The sequence below is a fragment of the Calypte anna genome, chromosome 1, assembly GCF_003957555.1.
Source record: "Calypte anna isolate BGI_N300 chromosome 1, bCalAnn1_v1.p, whole genome shotgun sequence".
NCBI classification, from domain to species: Eukaryota; Metazoa; Chordata; class Aves; order Apodiformes; family Trochilidae; genus Calypte; species Calypte anna.
The window spans coordinates 54575007-54595902 of record NC_044244.1 but is presented as its reverse complement, the minus strand read 5'-3'; the positions used below and the strand labels follow the sequence as shown (position 1 = coordinate 54595902).

Below are 20896 nucleotides of genomic sequence, written 5' to 3'. Positions count from 1 at the left end.
AGGCACAGGTGGGCTTAACACAAGCTCATGCCCACTACCTGGTAATTAGTGGCACCTGGTTGCCTCATTTCACTACAAAAGTGTCTTGGGACCAGCAGTGTAAAATGAGAATACAAAGCAGAGGAAACATTTGAAAACCGTCTGCTTATTTTCATCAGTTTCTAAGCTGGGTATGAGCATCGTTGTTTGCAAGCTCCATAGAAAACACAAAAGATGACCTGTCTGAAGATGAGCATTTCTCACCTGTGCTATTCATCTGTATCCAGCACTGTAAGGGTTGCTACTGTCACTTGGAAATTGGAACTATTGTCCTTAGCTTCTCTATTTATTGTTTTATCTAATTCTTGAAATTTCAGCTAATGACATGAAGCAGCTGGGTAAGGCGCAGAATGTTCAGGCCTGTGATAGTGAAAGAGAAGAAAGTGCCACTGGTGGTGTTAGAGCAGGACAGCTATTCTGAACTTCACCTTTGTACAAGACTTCTAGTTGCATGGGAAAGTAAGTGACATTCCTCTTGAAATTTCACACCTAGATATTACAAGAAAGTCAAGAAGTTTCTTGTCTGTATCTGAAGAGTAAAATGTAAGTTAATTTTCCAGGTGGCTGTCTTAGCTGTCTCTCAGCTCCTTGGGGGGTCCAAATACACAATTCTGTTCATGTTTCCTGGGAAAAAAACCCTGAAGCATGGAGGACAAAAGGGAGAGTCTGGTCAGGCGCTTGGTTTTTAGAATGGAGTGACAAAGATCCCCAGGCATGCTGTGGAACATGTCTGCCTTGTGGTTTAAATGTGACTTCTATTCACCAGCTTTTCTGTTGCCTTCTTAGTGCCCTTAATTCCTGCTGTTGTCTTTAGGTACTTCTTGGGCTCCCCAGGCATAAAATGGAGACTATGCCCCTTGTATTCACCCTCTGTCTTACTTTCTTAGATTGTAGGGATTTTGGAGTAGAAACCCTGCATCACAAGTGGTAACCTGAATATATCCTGATGTATTTGTACCTCTTGTGCTAGCCCAACAACTAGTATGTGAGCATTATAGTTGTAGATTGAAGTGTGTTGTTGGAATGTTTATAGGTATAGAGTTTTCATTATTTTAACTCATTTTGGGACATCAGTATTTTCCTTAAAGCAGTTTGGTGGATAGAACTTTGGAAATGCTTTTCAGGAACTATAGAAATAACAAAGATGGGAGTGCATGTTGCTTTTGCTTGTTTTTGCAAACTGGAGCAAGGGGGAGGAGAGATGCTGTTGTGTCTGCTTGTCCTGTGAAAGGCAGCAGCTGGGAGCTGTGGGCAAATGAAGAGATCTGAGTCACTGCTGGATGTCAAGTCAACATTGCTGTCCTGTTAACTCTGCTCCATTGGAGGACAGCCCTGCTGTGTTCAAGTGCAGCATCAGCAAGTGATCCAACTGTTGTGGTTTCAGTGGTGAACTGGGGTCAGTTTATGGGGTTAGGCCATACTGGTCTCCAGTTACTTATTTTTTTTATGAGTCGTGTTGGTAAGAGAGATGTAAAAGCCTTCAGGGGACAGAGCAGTTGAGGATTCTGCTGGTAAAACTTCTGTCTTTTGCATCTCTGGTTACTATTTAGTAGGGAAAGGCATAAACCATGCTGAAGGAACTGTTACAGAAGGAAACCCTCTCCCACCAGGTTTGTATTACCTCCTCTCAATATAATGGAGCTGATTAATCTGCTATTGTTCTTGCCAGTGGAACAGTGCTTGCTCAGGGCTATTTGTCACTCTTTTATTGCTTCTGAGGACAGCAAGAGAGCAGAGTCTGTTTTTTCCCTCAGACAATGAAGTATTTATGATGCTATGTTGTAAACTGTTTAGCATACCTGAAAAGACAACACAGAACTGAAAAAAAACCCAATCAGGGAATAGGGTGGTTCTGTAATAATTAATTTGAGGTATAAATCGTTGATCCAGATGAGTCTCTTGAGAGCTTTCCAAGCTGGAAAAGCTTTGCTGTTATTTGCCTGGAAGTGCATGGGTCACAAAAGCCATTATATGTGTAAAGGCCTGCTCCAGGGATAGGTCATACAAGGTCCAGATGACTGCATTGAATTTAGATGTTCATTACAGGTGCTGTGCAGGAAGGAATGGCTTGTTTGGCTTTATTCCCACCGGTGAATCATGAAATTCTGGATGGCAGATGCTGCTGTTGCTTTTGTTGCTTTGGGGATCTCTGTTTTTAAGTGACAGCAGCGATTTGGGCCATTGGCCCAGGTGTGTTTATCTTACTGACCTCCCTGCCTCCCTTGGCATTGCTAAGAGTCATCAGGATGAGGTTGCTAAGGGAAGCACAAAGCCAAACGTCCTTCCTTGAAGCTATATGCACGACTTGTGACTAAAGTACTTGACAGAATCTGACAAAAAGTCAAGGAGGTGAGATGAGGACTGGTGCCTGAATTAGATATGTTAAAATCGGAACTAGCACGGTGCAAGAGGTACTTTCACAGCTGGTAGAAATAGCTGTAGGTGCATTGATTTACCTAGGAAGGGTTTTGTTTGGATTATTTTTTTTTTTTATTTTATTTTTGAATCATGCATCAGGTTGTGTCATGCCTGGTCTTTGCCATGTCCCAGTTCTGGTATATGTGCTCAAACACAGCTTCATTCTGTGTTGCAGGTTAGAGGAAAAACACCTGGCAAAGATCGATCTCTGTCTTTTTTGGAAGAATAATTCTTGAGGGTGGTCAGGGAGAACTAGTAATGATCATTGCCTGCTTGGGGCAATCTCATACATGCCCTCCCAAAGCTTGGTGTCTCTGGATGGATCCCAGCTCATCTTATTTGTGAAGGACAGTTTTCCTGTTCTATTGCAGGTTTGTCACCTTGCATTCATTTGCACTCACCCCACTGAAGTCAATGGAAGTTCAAGGAGGGAGACAGGATTTCACTCCATCTCTCTCTCCGTTTGGTGTTATGGAACACTCAGCACACAAATATGTGCACTTCATCAGCTCTGCTATTAATTAAGCATGGTCCTGGGGGACGTACTTAGCCAGATGTGACCAAGTCACCAAAGTGCTTGGAGTTTAGCTGGGTTTTGTCTGGAATTCATGTGAACTGTGAACGTGAACTCTGGTGTTTCCAGGGGCAGGGGAAGAAGTTGTTTTTTTGTGTGGAAGGCCCATTTCTCAGGTTATTTTTGAGCTAAGGGTACAGGGTTAGAACATGACATTTTTCTCTCAGAACTCAGGAATCACGTGCAGGGGACATAAATGCAAGGCATGAAACAGACGTTTTATCAGCTACAAGCAGAGTGATCTGGAACAAACCAGCAGTCCAGCTGGATGACCTGCTCATGTGATCTTTGGTGCTTACTGATGTCTGGTACCGTAGTTAACTTCAAAGTGGTTTTGCTCTGAAAAGTGACCTTATTTATAAAGTTGATAACACCAAGTTCCACAGTTCACTGCGTTTCCATGCTCAAGCATGCTCACTGTGTTGGTCAATGAATACTTATTCCTGACTCCATCTTTGCACATCTGTTTCTGAAATAAGCCTTTTTGCCTTTTTGTTTTGTTTTTGTTTTTTTGCTTGACCTCAACAAGGATTCAGTAAATTGGAAGTTAGCAATTATATGGACTATATACAAATGAAAATCTAGGTTTCACTGTCATAACTGTGTTGACTCCACAGGGGTTAGCAAGAGTAGAATTTGCTTTACAGCTCAGTCATTTGAACAGATGGGGTTCTGTTTATGCATAAAACCCAGTGAAATAGTGCCACTTTTGTGCAGTCACTTTTCAGACCGTTATTGGTATATTTTCTTTGTATTAAAACAACTGTAGTCTTCTAAATTCCCTTTGCCCAGGTGTTAGTTGTAAATCACTGGCTACCACTGAAGGTATTCCAAGATGACATCAGGTATGCTGATATGAAGAGTGAGGGCTGACAAGAGGGTAGATCAGCTGCAGGGCTGTTAATCAGAAAACAGGCTGGCAAATGATTTCCTCAGGTTGCGGATGGTCTCAGCTTTTGCTTCGTCTTCGTTGGGATTTCCCCGCTGAGATGATTCAGGTATGTTGAAGGTGTTTGTCAGGGACTGCGATTTGCTGAAAGGGAAAACACAGTTGAGACTCAGCAGCAGAAGGTGATAGTTGCTGATGCTCTGTGTTCCATGACACAGACAAATATAAGGCTAAAAGGAGATGTTCGTGAGGAGAATCTTCATATGCTGACACGGTGGAATGGGAGAGGCAGGGGTGAAAGGGGATGGGGTATGGGGAGGTGGCTCCAGTATCACAGTCCAGACCTGTGATATCCTGTTTATGAAAACATCTGACTAAAAGTATGCAGTTTGGTGCAACTGTTGTAGAAACAGTTAAGTCATTTTGCTGCTAATACAGGAGTGTGGATTCATACTGGGGGTCACCTGTCTCTTGCCAGGCATACTGCAAATAATGGTCGCATCTCAGATGTGAGAGCATCGGAGGTTTGGCAAGTTGTAGCCAAGTCTCCTGCAATGCATGCTGTTGCCTACTCTCCCTGGCATCTCTGCTCTGTGCTGTGTTACACAAGTATATTTGTTGCCCAAACAGCTCAACAGCTCCTGCTGGGTGTATATCTGCTAGTGTTTAAGTTCAGATCAGGACTGTGCTTTTGAAGTAAATCTCCCAATTTTCCCTGCTACCATGCTTCCATGCTTTGTCACTGAGTGGTTTCTCCTGGTCAGCACTAGGCATTCAGGGCAAGACCAAACTCTGCATTAAAGTACCTAAAATATGTATAGGGTGATGACTGCATCCTTAGCACCAACATTTTGCTCCTTAAATATGCTGCTCTTGCTAATCATCACTGAAAGCCTGTTTCAGAGCATCACTTCTCTGCTGCCTAGAAACTGTCTTCTGATTCCTATCCTATATGAGGTTTTTTTGCCTGTTCATATAATTTTTCTCTTATGTCAACTTTTTGTCAACAAAAAACATTGCCAGTCTTTCCTGCCATAGTTCCAGCCAGATGTGCTCCATGAAGGGTGGCAGCAAAGGCTACTACAAAAGATCCACAGTAATGCAATGGTGTGCTCTGCTCCAGAAGAGCACTTAAACATACAGTCACCATCTAGAGTTTTATATACTGAGTAATGATACTTCCACTTCCTCCTGTCCTCACTCTCTTCACTGCCTTTTTGACCCCAGTTGGAAAAAGTTGCCTGGTAGAGAGCCTTATGTGATTTCTTCAGGTTTGTGTAAATTGTGGGAACCTCCTGCAGTCAGGAATGATTCTTGTTGAGTGTTCTGACCCACAATGTGCTGATTACAGCCTGTAAGGAGTAGATGCCCTGCTGGGAAGGGAGTTGTTGCATTGATATGGCTGGGGTAGAGCACACAATTAACAATGAAGAGCAAGAATGTGAAATATTAGAGTTGTCAAGTGCAATTGTTTTTCTATCAAGAGGTCAATGGCAGCCTGTTATCCCATACCCTCTGAAGGCACTCACAGTTGTCCAGACCTCTGTCCCTCCCCCTTCCTGACAACAGCTGATAGTTCCCCATATCAGCTCAGGGTACTTTTTTGCCAGTCTTTTATAATATCTGTGGGTATCAGCAGTTTAACAGAGCACCTACTTGAGATGTGGTTGTGGGCTGGCTTGCTGCTTGGATGTTTCAGTGGGGCTTGGCTGGTTAGGAGCCCGGCCTTGAGCAGGAGGTCTTGGCTGCTGTGGAGGAAACATTCCTGCCTTGGAAGCCTGGACTGGAGAGGATCCAGTTGCTGATCGGACTTGCTGTGGAGATCCAGGTGACCTTTGCTGCTGAGGTGATGTGGACTGGGGACTCTGAGGCTGCTGTCCCTGGGGAGAGAGCCGCTGCTGCGGGGGTGCGTTTGTCCGTGGGGACTGAGATCCCTGAGGCTGGCGTGGTCCACCTGAAAGGGATGTGTAGACATGAACGTGAGGAAGTGCCTGTGGTGAGCAACAAGCAAGGAGCATCTTTGTATGGGTTTTTCTAAGGGAAGAGACTCTTCAGAATAGCTTCATGCAAAAGGATAAAGAGCAACCTCTTTTATAGGTTTAACACTGGTGTCATGCCCATGTCTCTAGAGTAGTCCATTTCCCTACCACCTTCAGCAGCACTAAGGAACCTCTGTTACTCTCCCCAGAGGGAGTCACTTCAACATGCTCTAGTTTTCCTTGCAACTAATATTTCTCATCCTTGGCAAGAACTACCTGCACTGAGAAGGAAGAGTCACTGGAGACCCAACTCTGTGCAGGCAATAAAAGCTGAATTGAATCTGCTGGTTTGGTCAGCAGTCCTTTCATGGGCGTAGCATTTTGATCTTAAACTGTGCACCCTGTCATTATCCATACATCTGTTCCAGCATTATCTGCAGTGGCTTCAGCCTTGTTGGTTGCAGACTGTAAACTGTGGAGGATGTGGAGGACTGGATGTGACATGAGAAATTGCTGAACATGGCAGATAACACTGTTAGAAGTTACAGGTAGCATTGTGAGGGCTGGCTGGATTTCACAGGTGGTACAGGGAGAGTTATTTGAGAAAAAACTTCAGATAGGTGAGGGAGTAATTTCCTGCAAGAACAGCAGCTCCTTGATCATTGTATGAGTAGTAGTGCATAAAACCAAGATTACGTAGCTGCTTTTGGTATCAGTAGTACTAAATTGTGGATACAGCAAAACTGTGACTGATGAGGACATTGTAATTTGTGTTAAGGTGTTAATTTGATAGGAGATTAGGGTGGAGAAAGGAAAGGACAAGGTGGCAAGATGCAGAGTCTTACTGGCTATGTGAATTGAGAGGTTGGTGTGGTGTGGGTACCCATCGGGCAGCCCTGTACTTCTTCATCTCGGTGGAAATCAGGGCAGTAAACTAAATCTGTTGTTCTGACTAACCACACTGGTCAAACCTGCTTCTGCTGTCAGGAGGAGCTGGGAGTGTCCTCTCACTGACAGGGTATCTCCTGGTCAGAGGGATTAAGGATCCTGGCATCACTGTGTTCCAAGCCTGACAGCATCAGCACCTTCCTATGGCTTCTTAGCACCTGTGTTGCTACAGCTTTGAGCAAACACAAATACATTTTTTGGCTGGAAGCCTGCTCCAGTGCCACTTGAAGCAGTCTTGCCCACAGAGCTAAATGATACCATGTGTGTCAACTGGTTCTGTAGTAAAAATTTCACCTGGCTTTCTGAGCTGCTGTGGAATACGACAGCAACTGCTTTAACAGCACGCTGAATTTGCTGTCTACTTGTCAGTGAATTGGAACAATGAGTAGAATCTTTACCTTGGTAGCTTATATTTAGAAGGAAAACCAGTATGTCTCACAGTCTACACTGCCAGGGACCACAAAGAACTGTACCTTGGGGAGGAGGCCGTGGTTGGGACAGTTGTCCGAGCTGAGGTCCAATCTGAGATTTAATTGATGCAGGCTGAGCTTGTGGAGGCTAGAGGGAAAAAAGCCATTCCAGTCAACACAGAGTCCCCAAAGAGAGGCCCTGAGGTAATACAGGAACTGCGGAGTCATGAAGTGTTCCTTAAATACACACACACATGCAGCATCTGGCTGGTAAACTCTCATGGGATTAAAACAGAGAGCTGAGTAATAAAGAGCACAGAAGTTGTTTGCTCGCAGGGAATAACAATGAAGTTACAGTTTAGAATGTTTTTTAGGCAACTGAAACTACCAAATGTATCAGGCCTGGGGGGATCTCAGTCCCATCTCCCATTTTGGACAGTTGCCAGCACCAGATGTTTCAAAGGGAGGACAGATGAACCGTGGAAACATCTATGGAGTAATCATCTCTTTACCCTAAGGGGTCTTCTCTTGATTACTAATAAGCAAGGGCCAGCTTCAGCCCTGAAACATGAAGCTTATTATCTGCTTCACAAAATCTTTGCAAAAATTCCAGATACTCTGTTTTGATATTTACGCCCAGACCCTCTGAGCCTTGCTCAATTCTCAGCCTCACTGCCTTTCCCATTTCTTGACTCCGCTGCTTCATTCTGAGCCTCCCCTTGCTAGGCCATTTGTTATTTTGCAAACCTTTACTGAACTCTCTCTCCTTCCCCTCCTTTATAAAGCCAAGAGACTGAATCCCATTGGTCCCTCCATGGGAATGTTTCCAGGCCCCTAATTGTTTTCATCACCCACTTCTCTTTCCCAGCTTTGTGATTCCTTCTGCAGACACCAGAGGCAGATCTGCTAATGTTATTCCAGATGAAGCAGTATCTGGGTTCTCTATACATCACCATCTCCTGCATCCTAATATCCTGCTTCCCTCTTGTCAACACAGCCCCATACTGAGCAATGGTTTTTGTTAGCCTCTTTGTGACATCGTTCTCAAGGGCCATGGGTAATGCCCCTGGCAAGGTCTACAGATTATGTTCTCCCGTTCTCTACCTTTAGTCTATCTTACCTTTCAGTCTTCCATGTAGAGTTTCATTTGGTTGTGGTGGTATAACATACATAGCTCTGTCAGATGTTCTTCACTGCCATCCCTGCTCCTGCCTAATGCAAATAACTTTGTGCCATCTGCACTTTCTTCTCTCTCACTGTTTATTTTTGACAGCTATTTTAATAAACAGATTAGGCAACACAGAACTGTTGCACAGAGGGCTGGTCCAAGGTTAACAAAAGTCTGAGTAAGTCTATTGCACAAAATTGTTTTTGAAAGCAGGGGAAGCTGGAGACAGATAGGTTGGTACATGCCGGATTATTTGTGTGGAGAACAAAATGATAAAAGGGTCTTCAAGGCTCCTGGAATGTCAGGAGAATGAGCTAAGTGATTCTGGAAATGGGAAGAAATGTTTCATAGTTGGAAACACTGAAACAAGGTCCAACTGTCTAACATAAAGGTGATGAGGTTGTCAGCCCATCTGTTACACTGTGTATGTGGGGCTTGCAAATGGATGGGGAGGAGAATCTGGGAATTTTCCATTGACGACTTCAATCCTACATGGCTTGGTGCACTAAACCTTGCCTCAGTCTTGGTGGAAATTTACTGTCCTAATACTGTGAGACGTCCTGATTAGACCAGCCAAAGAAAGGGAATCAGATCTTATCTTCACCTCTGTGGCTGCCGACAGCTAACCAAGACTTCTGCTCTGCAATTAAACTTTGCCTTGGAACCCCTTGCTTACTTTAATAGGTCTTGTCTGCTACCTTACCTAAGGCTTTTTGACAGTCTAGCTACATTATTTTGACTGATTGCCTGTTATCTACCACTTTATGAGAGAATTCTTGAAGAAATGGGTGAAAAGAATCAGAAGAAAATTAATGGGACATTTTTCTTTTTAAAAAAATAAATGTGGTATATGCTTTTAATCTGTGGTTTTGTTGGTTTATTGGTCTTCTGTAATATTCTTTAAATTATTGTCTGAGATAATTTGTAAGGTCCATGACTTCCTTGTCTACATTTTCCTATGTTACTCTTACAACTTTTTAAGCACATATTTTGTATTTGTTGTATACCAATCCTCTGGAGCAATAGCTGTTTCTAATGAAATTGCAAATTTTTTTCTTGGCAGCTTAGTCATTTCCTAAATTCAATTCATTGGATGTAGCCATCTGGGCCTGGGGGCTTAATAGTTTTTAAGAATATCAGTTATCACTGATTTAATCACTGTCCTTACCCATGTCTTTATGATCAAGAAAAAATATATCTAGTTTAAGAAGTTTCTTACATTCAGCAATTAAATTTACTAGAGTCACAACACTGTCCCTGTTTTTCCTTCTTTCTCTTCATTTTGGATGCTCCACAGTGCCCCAAAGTTCTTTGGTAAGGTTCCATCTTCTGATGATCTCAAATAATTTGTTTCCTCGCTCTATCTGCTCTGCAAAATAGTTTTCTATCCTTTTTACATTTGCTTTTATTACTTGAATGATGATGCATAAAGGTCTTCTTAAATGTCAGATTTCCAAATTTGGAAGATTTTTTTTTCTGTCTTCAGCATCCTCTATCACTTTGTCACTTAACTCTATAAGTTTATTTCTTGCATTTCTGGCTTAGAAGCAGATCAGAAGTTTATATATGCATTATGGAAAGCAATGGTCTCAAACAGCATACATACAGTTTTCCTTTTAATGCTAGGGAGTTGATTAATTTTCTCATTTTATTAAAATCATATTTTCTAACTGCTTGTGTCATACCATTACGCTTTGGTATCCCATCTGTCTCTTGGACATCAAGCCTAATGGTACATATTAGCTTTCTGAATTTGTACCTTGGTATTTCTTAAAGCTAGGTCAAGGTTTGTGCTTGGATTTTGCAGTGCCAGGAAACAGACACAGAGATTGAGAACTTTCTCTGAACTGCTGTCCTACTATGATATTTAACTTGCTTCCTGATAGTCATAGTCTTACATTATTATAGCTTGTTGCTTCTTCCATCTCAATGCTCTGCACTCAGTTTCCCAATTTCTCAGTTTTTCTTGATCCAGACACTGGTACAGACAGCTCCAATAATATATATATATATATTCTATGCATACCCATAGGTTATCCAAGGGTCCATATTTCTATGTACTCAGTACTGCTGTCCGTGTATTCAGAATTGTTATTTTACTTCCTTCTGTGGAAGTCTTCACCTGGAACTTTAGTTCTGCATCTCACCAGCCCCACCTATAATTGTTTCTCTCTGCACATATGTGTGCCAAAACTATGTTTTTATTTGTATCTTGGCAGTTTCTGCAGTGTTTGTTGTACCAAGGCCTTTATAGCAAAACACTCTCGTTAACATCTGTGTGGTTTTAATTTTCTTGATTTTGTGTACATATTTGTAGGTTGTATCCTTGATGAAGACCGTTTCTTATTTAACTTTTCAATTTGACATCCTGTCCCTCCAAGACCACTTGTTTTGTTCTTATTTTCACCCTGTTCTATGTCTGTTGTAATCTAATGCAATCCAATCCTGTACCAGTATATTATAGACATAGCAAACAGATGCATCTGTCCATATTCTCAGTTTCTGCTGGCTTCCCCTTTGCTCCTAGTTCATACAGTATATGTTGGCTATTTTAGGTGGCAGCTGTTGATTCCGCTTTGGCCAGAGTAAATCCTATCCTTTCCATATTGCTTTCCCTGCCTTAAAGCATTTTTAGTGTCTATTATAAGTTTACCCTTTCACTCTAGATGAAACTGGCTTTGGGCTTATCCTGAATATATTCCATTCTTGGGACCTGGCTTGGCAGGAATGGGTTGTCATATGGCAAAGGCTGAGATCCATTAAGTGCTTTATACCATTTTTTTGTCTCAAGTGAAAATGGAAGCTGTTCCAGTGCACTGCAGCCAACATTATCCCTCAGCTTGTTTACTCTCCTGCCCTTTATTTTGTATTTAGTTGTGGTCCTCAAACCCTCATGCATGGCTAGATACTGAAAGAGGTGTAGCGAATACACTTGGGGACACAGATGATGCTCTGGTGTGTTTCATTTATACAGAACTGCCACTAGGAAATGTGGCACTAAGATTAGATGCATTTGATACTCAAAATTAATGAGAAACACTAAGGGAGTAGTTAAAATGCAAAACCAACAGATTCTTATATGAACTCAGCATTTGTCAAGCCTCTTCTTGATGAAGATGATGAAGGGCATCTCCAGAGAAGAAAGGCTGCAGTAAGGAACAACTCCTGGTGGAGATTCCCACTTTCCATTGGAAGAACAGATTTTCATCAGGAATGCAAAAACTGGAATGAAATCTGTCCTGAGGTATGGCCTTAGATGGAAATGAAGTTGGGCATTACAAGAACCTCGAAAAATCTCTGTCTTCATTGTGACTGTGAATTTAGCAAGCCAGAATACCTAGATATATGGACCACAATACACCACACAAATGTGTGATGTCACAGTTACATGGAAGGAGAGGAAGGAAGGTAGATGCTCACTCTTAGGTTTACCCACTTCAAAGAATGTGAGACATTTCTTTAGAAGAGAAGGGGTTAACCTATCCAGTACACTCCTATATGGGACTGTTCACATCTCTGTGTTATCTGACTGCCTAACACCCACAGGGAGATGTGAGAGAGAAAAAGTTTAGGATAACAACTTGGACATAAGGTCTCTGTTCACTCATACCCAAGGCCTCAGAGGTGATGGTGTAGATCCAGCAGTGCTGACAAGCTGAGTCATTTTGGAAACAACCAGGTCGGCTATAAGTTGTCTGTCCTCTTCTACGTGCTCCCCAATCAGGGGCATTGAGCTGTCCATCACCTGCCACAGGAGGGAAAAACATCAATTATTAAGGAGGTTTCCTGGCTACAGATACCTGTTTCAACTCATCTCTCACATTAACCTGTTTTGTGTCTCCACATCCTTGCCAACACCTATAGCCACCACTCCCCTCCAGGCTAAAACAGGCTTGATTTTCCTAGGTGTGGAATTTTGCTTAGGTTTTTTTTTGGAAATGGCATGTACTTTCCCCCTCTCTTCATTCCCTTTGCACCCTGAAGCCAGGCCAAGACTTCTGGTGATTGGAGGCTTTCTAAATCAACTATACATTAACTTTCTTCTTTACACATCCTGCTGAGATCCCTCTCATGGATGGGGTCTCTGGAATTGTCTCAGTATTTTGGGGTGACATTTGCAGCAGAAAGGGCCAAGCAGAAGGGAAATCATATACCAAAGCCTGAGGAGATGGGAGCAACAGGGACTAGAGGAAACCAGGAAACATTTGGGATTAATCAATGCAAAGCCCTGCACCCTGAGAGGGGAAATAAACACCACAGATGTGTAATGAAAAGGATGTCACTGAAACAACAGCACCCAATGCAGGAAAGTAAACTTATTCTCTGCTTGACTTTTTGATACTGTTGCGGTATGACTGCTTCCCAAGGAAGCACTACAACTGCTGATGAGAGCTGAGAAGCAGGACTGTGGGGATAGGAGAAGAAGAATTGTCAAAGGATCTTTGAGGTAAGAAATGGTCTGACAACAACAATAGTAATGAAAACACAGCAGACCCTCAGCTGTTTAGGAGCCCTTAACATAATTTTCAAGAGTTCATCATAAATCAAATGCTTTCCAAGCATTAGCTAAATCCCACAGGAAGAACTACACTATGATGAAGTTAAGATTCAGCTGGAGTGAATGTAATCGTACCAAAATATCAGGATTAGATGAGTTTATTTGATTTTGCTTTTATTTTTAAACCAAACATTAAAAACCCTGGAATTGCAGAGTTAAAGGTTGCACATTGCTCAAGAAAGGCACTGACTCAAGCTCGGATAACAATTGAAGTGCACTCCACCCTGGCAAGGCTGCAAGAGTCCACTCATGGAGTGAAATGGAAAGTTTTGCACCTTTTTTTTTTTTTTTTAAGATTTGAAGTAGTGGAAATCAGTGAGGTGAGTTCACCAAGTTTGTATTCTAGTCTTGCAAAATATTAATTTGTATTAATTTCTATAGGTGACTCATATAAACACTAGAGAAGCTGCTAAGTAAGTTTTAACTGGGGTTCTCATGAAGATAGAGTTGGTGTTTATATGCATAGCTTGCTTGAACCAGAGTGTGAAAGAAGGAGGTTTGAAAACTAGGTGAGAGTGCTCAGCTAAATATACAAAGTGGCTTTTCATTCCACTGTTCACTTTTATTAAAAAATGAGGCAAGGAACAGAGCTCTTTTCTGGCAGTCTTGGGGAACAGCCAGTTCCCACCTGTGTTTCACTATCCAGGGGCTCCTGGGGACCATCCAGGAGGTTCCTGTGCAGGTTGCCCTCCACTCCCTCCTTGAAAGCGTTTCCATTTTATTTGACAGTTCCAGTTCAGGTGTGAGAAAAGAGGTCCCAGCTCCCTGCCAAGGCACCGTGCGAGGGACCTGTCTGACCACCAGATGATGCCGTTGCTCTGCGTTCAGCCTGGCAAGCCAAACGAAGCTCCTGAAGCCTCTCTGAGAAAAACAGGGATACAGCTCTGGTCAAAACACCCCTAATCCTTCATTTCCCCATCTTAAGGACTGCTTTCCCCTCTTTCTGTGGCAACAGTGGCTGGAGAGGAAAGGGAAGATGCTGCTTTATGAAAGGCACAAGGGGGAATGAACTCTGGAGGAGGTCCCACTTGAACCAGTGCACCAGGGATGAGGTGATCTGCTGTCCTGCTGTGTAGGGTTTGGCAGGGGACCATGAGCTGTGGGGGGCTGCAGATACAGAAGGGAACAAGCACATGTAAAAGGGGAGGCCTTTGAAAATGGCAGTGAGTTTTGTGGGCAAAACAACACAGCTGGTTGACACTGCACTTAGAAGGCACATGAATTGCCACCTTGCCTGTCCCCCAGGAATTACTCTGCAATGGGGCAGATACAAATGTTAATGCTGAAATAAATCAAACAGCTGAGCGGAATATGTGAATCACCGGCAGTCTGCACTCATCTCTTCCTGGGGAGATCACAGAACATCTGGGCAAGACAAGGAGACATCAGCACATATGGACCTGGCCTTTGTAGCTGCCCAAGGTCAGTGGCTGCTCCTGACGCAGCTGCCGGTGCCTGATAAGGTGTGTGAGGAGGGAGCGGAAAGCAGCTGGGGAGAGAAGAGACTCAGGAAAACCCCATCCTGCTCCTCCCCCTGTGCCTATCTGATGCTGAGGCCTGAAGGCTGGACTTGTTATTCCATACTCTGATGTTAAAGAGCAGAGTGTTAGGTGATTTTTAGGGAAGGAAGGAAGCAGATGATTAGACGTATCAAAAGAAATGATAAGGCGGTCCTGAAGAGATGGGCAGAGCTTCTTGCATGGCAAGTGTGTCTAATAACACAGCTTAACTGAATGGCAGGTAGGGCTTAGCTGATCCAGCAAGACATGCCCAACACTTGCTCCATATTTGTTAGTTTAGCAGACATGTGGAACAGGGCTAGATTACCAAAAAAAAAAAAAAAGGAAGAGTGGAGATTATTAAACTAAACATACTGCTGAGCTCTTTTGAGAGACTGGCTGCTGACAGTGGTACTGGACTTGCAGTGTTTTGAGGATCTGAGCTTCTGATCAAGTGCTGACTATTCTTGCTGAATATCCCCCTCAAGTTACAAAGTTCTTTAAAGCAGAGGAAAAAAATGTACCTGCATTTACCACTAAATTCACAGCTGTTTCATTAAAATAATTCTTTGAAGAAATCTGGCAATTTCTTCAAAGTTTTCAGTATAAGCCATGGAAATTCTACTGTTTGTCATGGGAAAAGAAAAGAAAGTGAAGATCAAGTAACAGCAAATACCACGAGTGCAAGATTATTCTTGTGCTGTGCTGGTAACTCATCTGTCTTAATCTGATTCTGTTTGCAACAAACCACTGTGGTAAATCTCAGGTCACAGAACTGCCCATCAGTACCTCTGTGAATCTTTCCTGGAGAAATGCTTTACATTGTGAAAATTAACTACTGCCTGCAATTGCATTGTGCCTATTCCTTATTTGTTCAGCCAGTTTTTAGGTGTGCTTTCTTGTAAAAATGTCATAGCACACTTTTCTGTCTCACCAGGAAAAATACAACTGTTGCACTGTCAAATAATGTGGTTATTTTTTTCCCCACAATCAAAAGAAAAAAGCAAAATAAATTATCAGTTTCTGATCAAGAAAAGTACCCCAGGAAGTAGGCTGGAAGAAATTAATTAATTGTCAGCATCTCCTTCAGCTCTGTATAAATTAGAAAAGGTGACTGTTTAGTTTTGTTCTGCTCTTTGTATTTCACAACCCTACTCCTTTCCCTACAGTGTCCATCAGCCTGGCATCTGAATGCTTGCTAGGTGTTGGTACATCAGGCCTCTCAGTCAGGTTCACCACTGCACTAATTAAGCATGACCCATCTGAAGCTGATGAGTGTCTTCTGATTTGAACCATATTAGATCTGTTGCTTTTTACTTTGGTCTCAGAAAGAGAAATACTGGTGTGCATTTTGCTGTGTGCAAGCTGATGATGGCTGTTATCCTCTGGATGTGCTTTACATCCAGGCAGTCACAGACAAGGACAGATGTGAATACGCAGAGGTACGCTCAGACAGAAGCGTATAATCCTTAAGCACAGAGTAAGCCATGTGTGCACGTTCATAGGCTTATAGACAAGAATAGATGCAGGGATATGAAATCCACATTTCATGTCTGACCATGTATGGACACAGTCCAAATGTCCTTACAGTCATCTCTAGCAAGGCTGCTTTCTTGCCCTTCCTTTCCCAGCTACACGTGCATATAAACATAAAAGTGCATGACCGAGAGGCAGTCTGCTCTGGAGGATGCTCTTTGAGGTGCTAATGAATTGCACACAGGAGCAGACCCACCTGCCATGGTCCCAGCACTTCAGGAAAGGCAGAGGCTCACCAGCATTTTGTTACTGGCAGTGTGCTTATATCACATGGCCTTTGACAGGTCACTGCTCCCTGGGGAGCAGATACATAATGCAAGAATGCGCAGTCACTTGGCTCATGTGGTTCTCATCAGCATCCCAACCCTCAGCGGGTGGGACTGCTCTCCCACACATAGCTTTCCAGTGTGTCAGCACCCCTGCATGAAGCCATAGGCTGGCTCTGCTCATCTTCCTCTGCTGGCCTGTGTTGGTAGAGTTTACAGCAGGTCAGATGCTGTGCTTTCTTGAGTCCCATAGTGACAGAGGCGCTTGCTTATTTGCCAGATTTTCTCTCCCCCAGAGCATCTCTTAAGTTTCCACTTTGATTTTCTGGCCAGCTTTTCCCATTCTGCCCTGTTAGAATGACCTGAGTGTGCTATTTACCACACACTCACATCTGCCTCCTGGTCTGGCGAGGAACATGGAGAACTTTAGCTCTCAGAGCTGCAGTCTTCCAGCTCTGAACACAGAAGTTTGTAGTCTGTGCTGCCTACAGTAACTCTGTGGTGCTTTTGTCTTGCTGGTCTGTTACTATAATGAATTATGTCTGGGCAGAAGTTTTTAGAAAATACACCTGTTTTTTAAATTAACTTGTTCCTGCTACTTACAGACTTTATTGCTGCACTCTCACCATTCATTTTACTCTTTTAAATTGGCAGCTGGGATTTTTATTATTGAGGATCTCTTTAAAGTAACTGGGTGAAAGACAGGTCCATTTGGACTGAATTTTTAATGGACTGAATCACCTGGTGGACCTCTGTGTGGGTAATGGGAGGAGGTTAACACAACTGATATTCTAGCATCATTTGGCACCTCATGAATATGAGCATGTTTATTCATGATGCTGTTGATGCCTACTAGCAGCTAGGAGAGCTGCACTGGCTTTGGGAGTGCTTAGACTGGGAAGGATGGTACTGGGGCAATTGTACACTGACACACCAAACTTTGAATACTTCCAGAAACACTTGCAGGCTGTCACGTGCTTGATAACAAAGCAGCTTCACATCTGTCCCATGCTCCTAAGGTTCTGTAGGGATTTATCAGCTGGAAGGCTGTGGTGGCCAAGGCACATCAACCCTTACACCTCGCTGCATGTCTGCCAGTTTAGTTGAGACTCTAAATCAGTTTCTTGATTATCAGTGGGCCATAGTTTGGGGTATACAGGTGGGCACAGAGGAGCACTGGCTGATGGACCCTGCACGCAGGGTTAAGCGAGCACACTGGTGCATGTGAACTCTGAGGAAGCGTGTTTGCAGATACACTTCCCAAAGGAGACTTGCATTCGTGTTCCCCATGCTCTCACCTCAATGATATAGTCCTTTCCATCTTTGCTGTGGACAGCTTTGACAGCGCAGATGTCAAGACCTCCAAACATTTCTGCGCAGGCGTCCGCCCAGAGTCTGTACCTGCAGAAACCACAGAAGCATGGCCTAGGTTTAGCTGTTGTTGGGTAGTCCACCAAATACAGACACCCATCCCACTGCCCATAAGAAGGTAAAGAGGTTCAGGAGCCCTTTTCATCATAAGACAGACTTCATCTGCTTTGCTGGGTCATTGCCTCCCTCTCTTGCACAGGAGATGGAGCAAAAAAAAAAAAAAAAAAGAATCGTGCCTAAGGTTTCCTTTAATTTCAGAGTGCTTCAATCCTGCCCTCAAAGCCACCTTAAAATGTTTATTTCCCTCCTTGGTATTTACATCAGATCTCGAGTTGGTTGTAATTTAGCCAAGCTATAAATATTTAGCTCATTTAATCTCCCTGTAGTGTTGGCCCCTTAGCGTTTGTATTGGCTTTGCCTGAAAGCTCTCCATTATGCAGGCAGCTTTCTCCTGATAAGATATCCTGCACATTGAGGCTGGAATAGCATCAGAAAGGGAGTGCAGAATTTAACTAAGAGTAGCCATTCCCTCCCTGATCTGTAACCCAGGGACTCTTGCTTTTTACAATTTATTGTCTCAATTTCATCCTTTTATAGTTTCCTGTGTCCCTTCTGTCCCCCCGAATCCTGGTCCTATCCGTGCTGTCCTATCACACAGACCAGACACTGCTTGGTTGGAGGGACAGCTACAGGCTGCAGCCCTTTTCTCTAGCTGTCCCAGGATGGGAATGTGAGCTGGTGCCTCCTTAGCTATCCTGGTGTTGGAGGAGGAGAGAAAATGACAAGAGGAGTATTATAGGGGGACTGCATTCCCCTGCTGTGGAAACGAGCAGGGAACGAGGGGGCCTGGTTTTATTTCCTGTGCAGCTGTGCTGCAGTCCTGACCATTTCAATAAAAATAATAATCTCTGAACAGCAGATCTGTAAGCAGGGCTAAGACAAGATGTAAGGAGGGGAGGGAAGGCCACAGTCTCGTGAAAACAGTGACATTTTGCAGACCCCACAGGGACTGGGAAAAGAGCTGTTCTGGCCAAAGGACAAGTTTACATCCTTGAAGCCAGCCAGAGTCCCCATAGCCTGACAATATAATGATCAGCTTGTGTGAACAGTGTCTGCAGGAAGAAGCAAGAATATGGCTTACAGGTCTACTTGTGCACTCTTATCCCTAATGAAGAAACCAAGCACGTTGAACACAGCCTCCCTGAGGAAGAGAGCACCAGAGGAGGAGTCAGAAGGAGGAGAATAATGCATCCTGGCAGGAACCAGGCACTGCCAGCCCCCCTTTGGCACTGCTGTGGGCCCACACTCAGGGACACCATCATAGGAATCCCCTCTCTTCCTTGAAGGACTTCCCTAGGTGTCTGGGTTTCACAGCCAGGCTCAGGGAATGGCTGCCCATTGCAGACACCCTGACAGCTACATGACTTCAATGTTGCTGGTTCTAGGTGAGCACTGGGAGGCACCAGGGCTGCTGGAGTGGAAGAGAAGTGCTATGGGACAGAAGAGCAAATTTATGTATATGCATCAGGGGTAATATCTGTAGAGGATTTACTGCTATTTTTGCTAGTATTACCTGAACATGTCAATCCTTTGGGTTACTACTCATTACAGTATGTACATCAGGGTGCTCCTACTCATCAGAGCATTTCAGCACACTCCTGACTTTCAGCATGCACTGATGGCTCTCACACATCTCAACAGGATTTGTTGCATATATAGTTGGATAAGGCTAAAATGGTGAACTGTGGTGCTACATGTATAAAATGAACTTTCAAAGGGCAGGCTGAATGAAGTTTTAGCTGTGTCATAAACAAGCAGGATGCAGAATAATATCAAATTCCCACAGTCCTATTGAGGGTTTTGCAGAGTTACCTTCCCAAGAGAACGAAAGGTGCAGAAAGGAAAACTCCTTTACCCAAAAGAGGACACTTTTTTCAAAATCTGTTCTGAAAGAGGACAAGGAGTCTCTATCTACTCCAATTAATCCATTTCTGTGCTATGATATCCTTACTATTAGAAAATGAAGGAAATGTTCAAATAAACCTCTTCTGCTACAATTTAAGCCCAACGTATCTAACACTATTGTACAAATAATATGAAGAGTAATACCCTATTAGCAGCATTTTACATGTTTTGAGAGCTTGTGCCCTTTAAGTTTTTGGGATTTTTTTCATTTTTCAGATGAAGTCAAGTTCAGCTTGTGACAGCTTCTGCTCTCTGACAACTAATGAAGTAAAGTGAACCTCTGCACAACAGTCATATATTCATAATGCATGAGTCTTCACCTGTACTGGAAAAATATCAGTGGCCTGCTAACTAAAAAAGGAGGAAAACTACATAAGCAGTTGTTGCATTCTTTCCTCATAGACTGATTATATTTTCTCCTCTGAGCATTTCCTTTATTGTCCTTTGGGCTCTTTCCAGCTCATTACTATCTTTTTTCAAATGTGCTTTATCTCCTGTTTTCTCCCAAACCTGGGCAGTCAGATTAAACATGATTCTGACACATTAGAGGCATAACATGAATAAAGTCTTAGATTCATTAGGAAAGAGGGCCTATATATAATCTATGGATTCTATGAATAACCTCATTAAAAAATAGGATGAAGAGCAAGTGACTTGATAGCAGTTCTGTAGAATAAGGTTTGGGAGTTACAGCAAAGTTTAAGTTATCACGGATCAACAATGCCAAGCAGTGGCAATATTAGCAAATATCACAGTAATTTGAATACATGGAAATACCATCTGCAAATTTAAGTCTGCAAGATGACTGAGGCAGTTCTTTCTGTCTTGTTCAGCAAGGAGAAGAACTTCATTAAAAAACAATGTCCACTTTTACTTTTTTGAGACCAATGCAAAGAAGAATTTCCAGTACTTCAACTGACAGAAGAAGAACACTTTTCTATGTCTGCCTCTCATTAGTAATGTACTTAGAATAACTTCTTGTTACTTCTTGTTTGGTGCTGTGACCTTTCTGATTTTATCCCTACATGTTTGTGCTTGTGTGCTTGACCTTAGTACGCTGGTCTTGTTTCCTGTGGCTATATTCACTAAAGATCTAATGATTTAGCAATGCTGGTCTCTAGCTGTACTTCCAGCCTGTTCTCCAAAATAGGACAGTTTGCCTTTGTGCCCTCACTATTTTTTTAAGGAAACACTCAGTCTTTTAAACTTCTTTATCTAGCCTCCCGGGAGACCTCACTTACCAGTTCTCTCAGTCAACCAAAGTCTGCAACACAAT

At 43.0% G+C, this 20896-nt stretch overlaps 1 protein-coding gene across 2 annotated transcripts in view; it reads right to left on the bottom strand.

Moving 5' to 3' along the window:
- Window positions 1-3777: 3777 nt before the first annotated feature.
- The window catches only part of SYN3 (synapsin III), a 177612-nt gene continuing 160493 nt past the window's right edge, over window positions 3778-20896 (bottom strand). For both annotated transcript variants that reach the window (XM_008505123.2, XM_008505115.2), the window contains 5 exons: window positions 17583-17685; window positions 12036-12170; window positions 7321-7405; window positions 5577-5874; window positions 3778-4064 (listed from right to left, as the gene is read on the bottom strand). In XM_008505123.2, coding sequence (XP_008503345.2) covers window positions 3932-4064; window positions 5577-5874; window positions 7321-7405; window positions 12036-12170; window positions 17583-17685 — 754 coding nt within the window. In that variant the 3' untranslated portion in view covers window positions 3778-3931. The remainder of the gene's footprint in view (window positions 4065-5576; window positions 5875-7320; window positions 7406-12035; window positions 12171-17582; window positions 17686-20896) is intronic.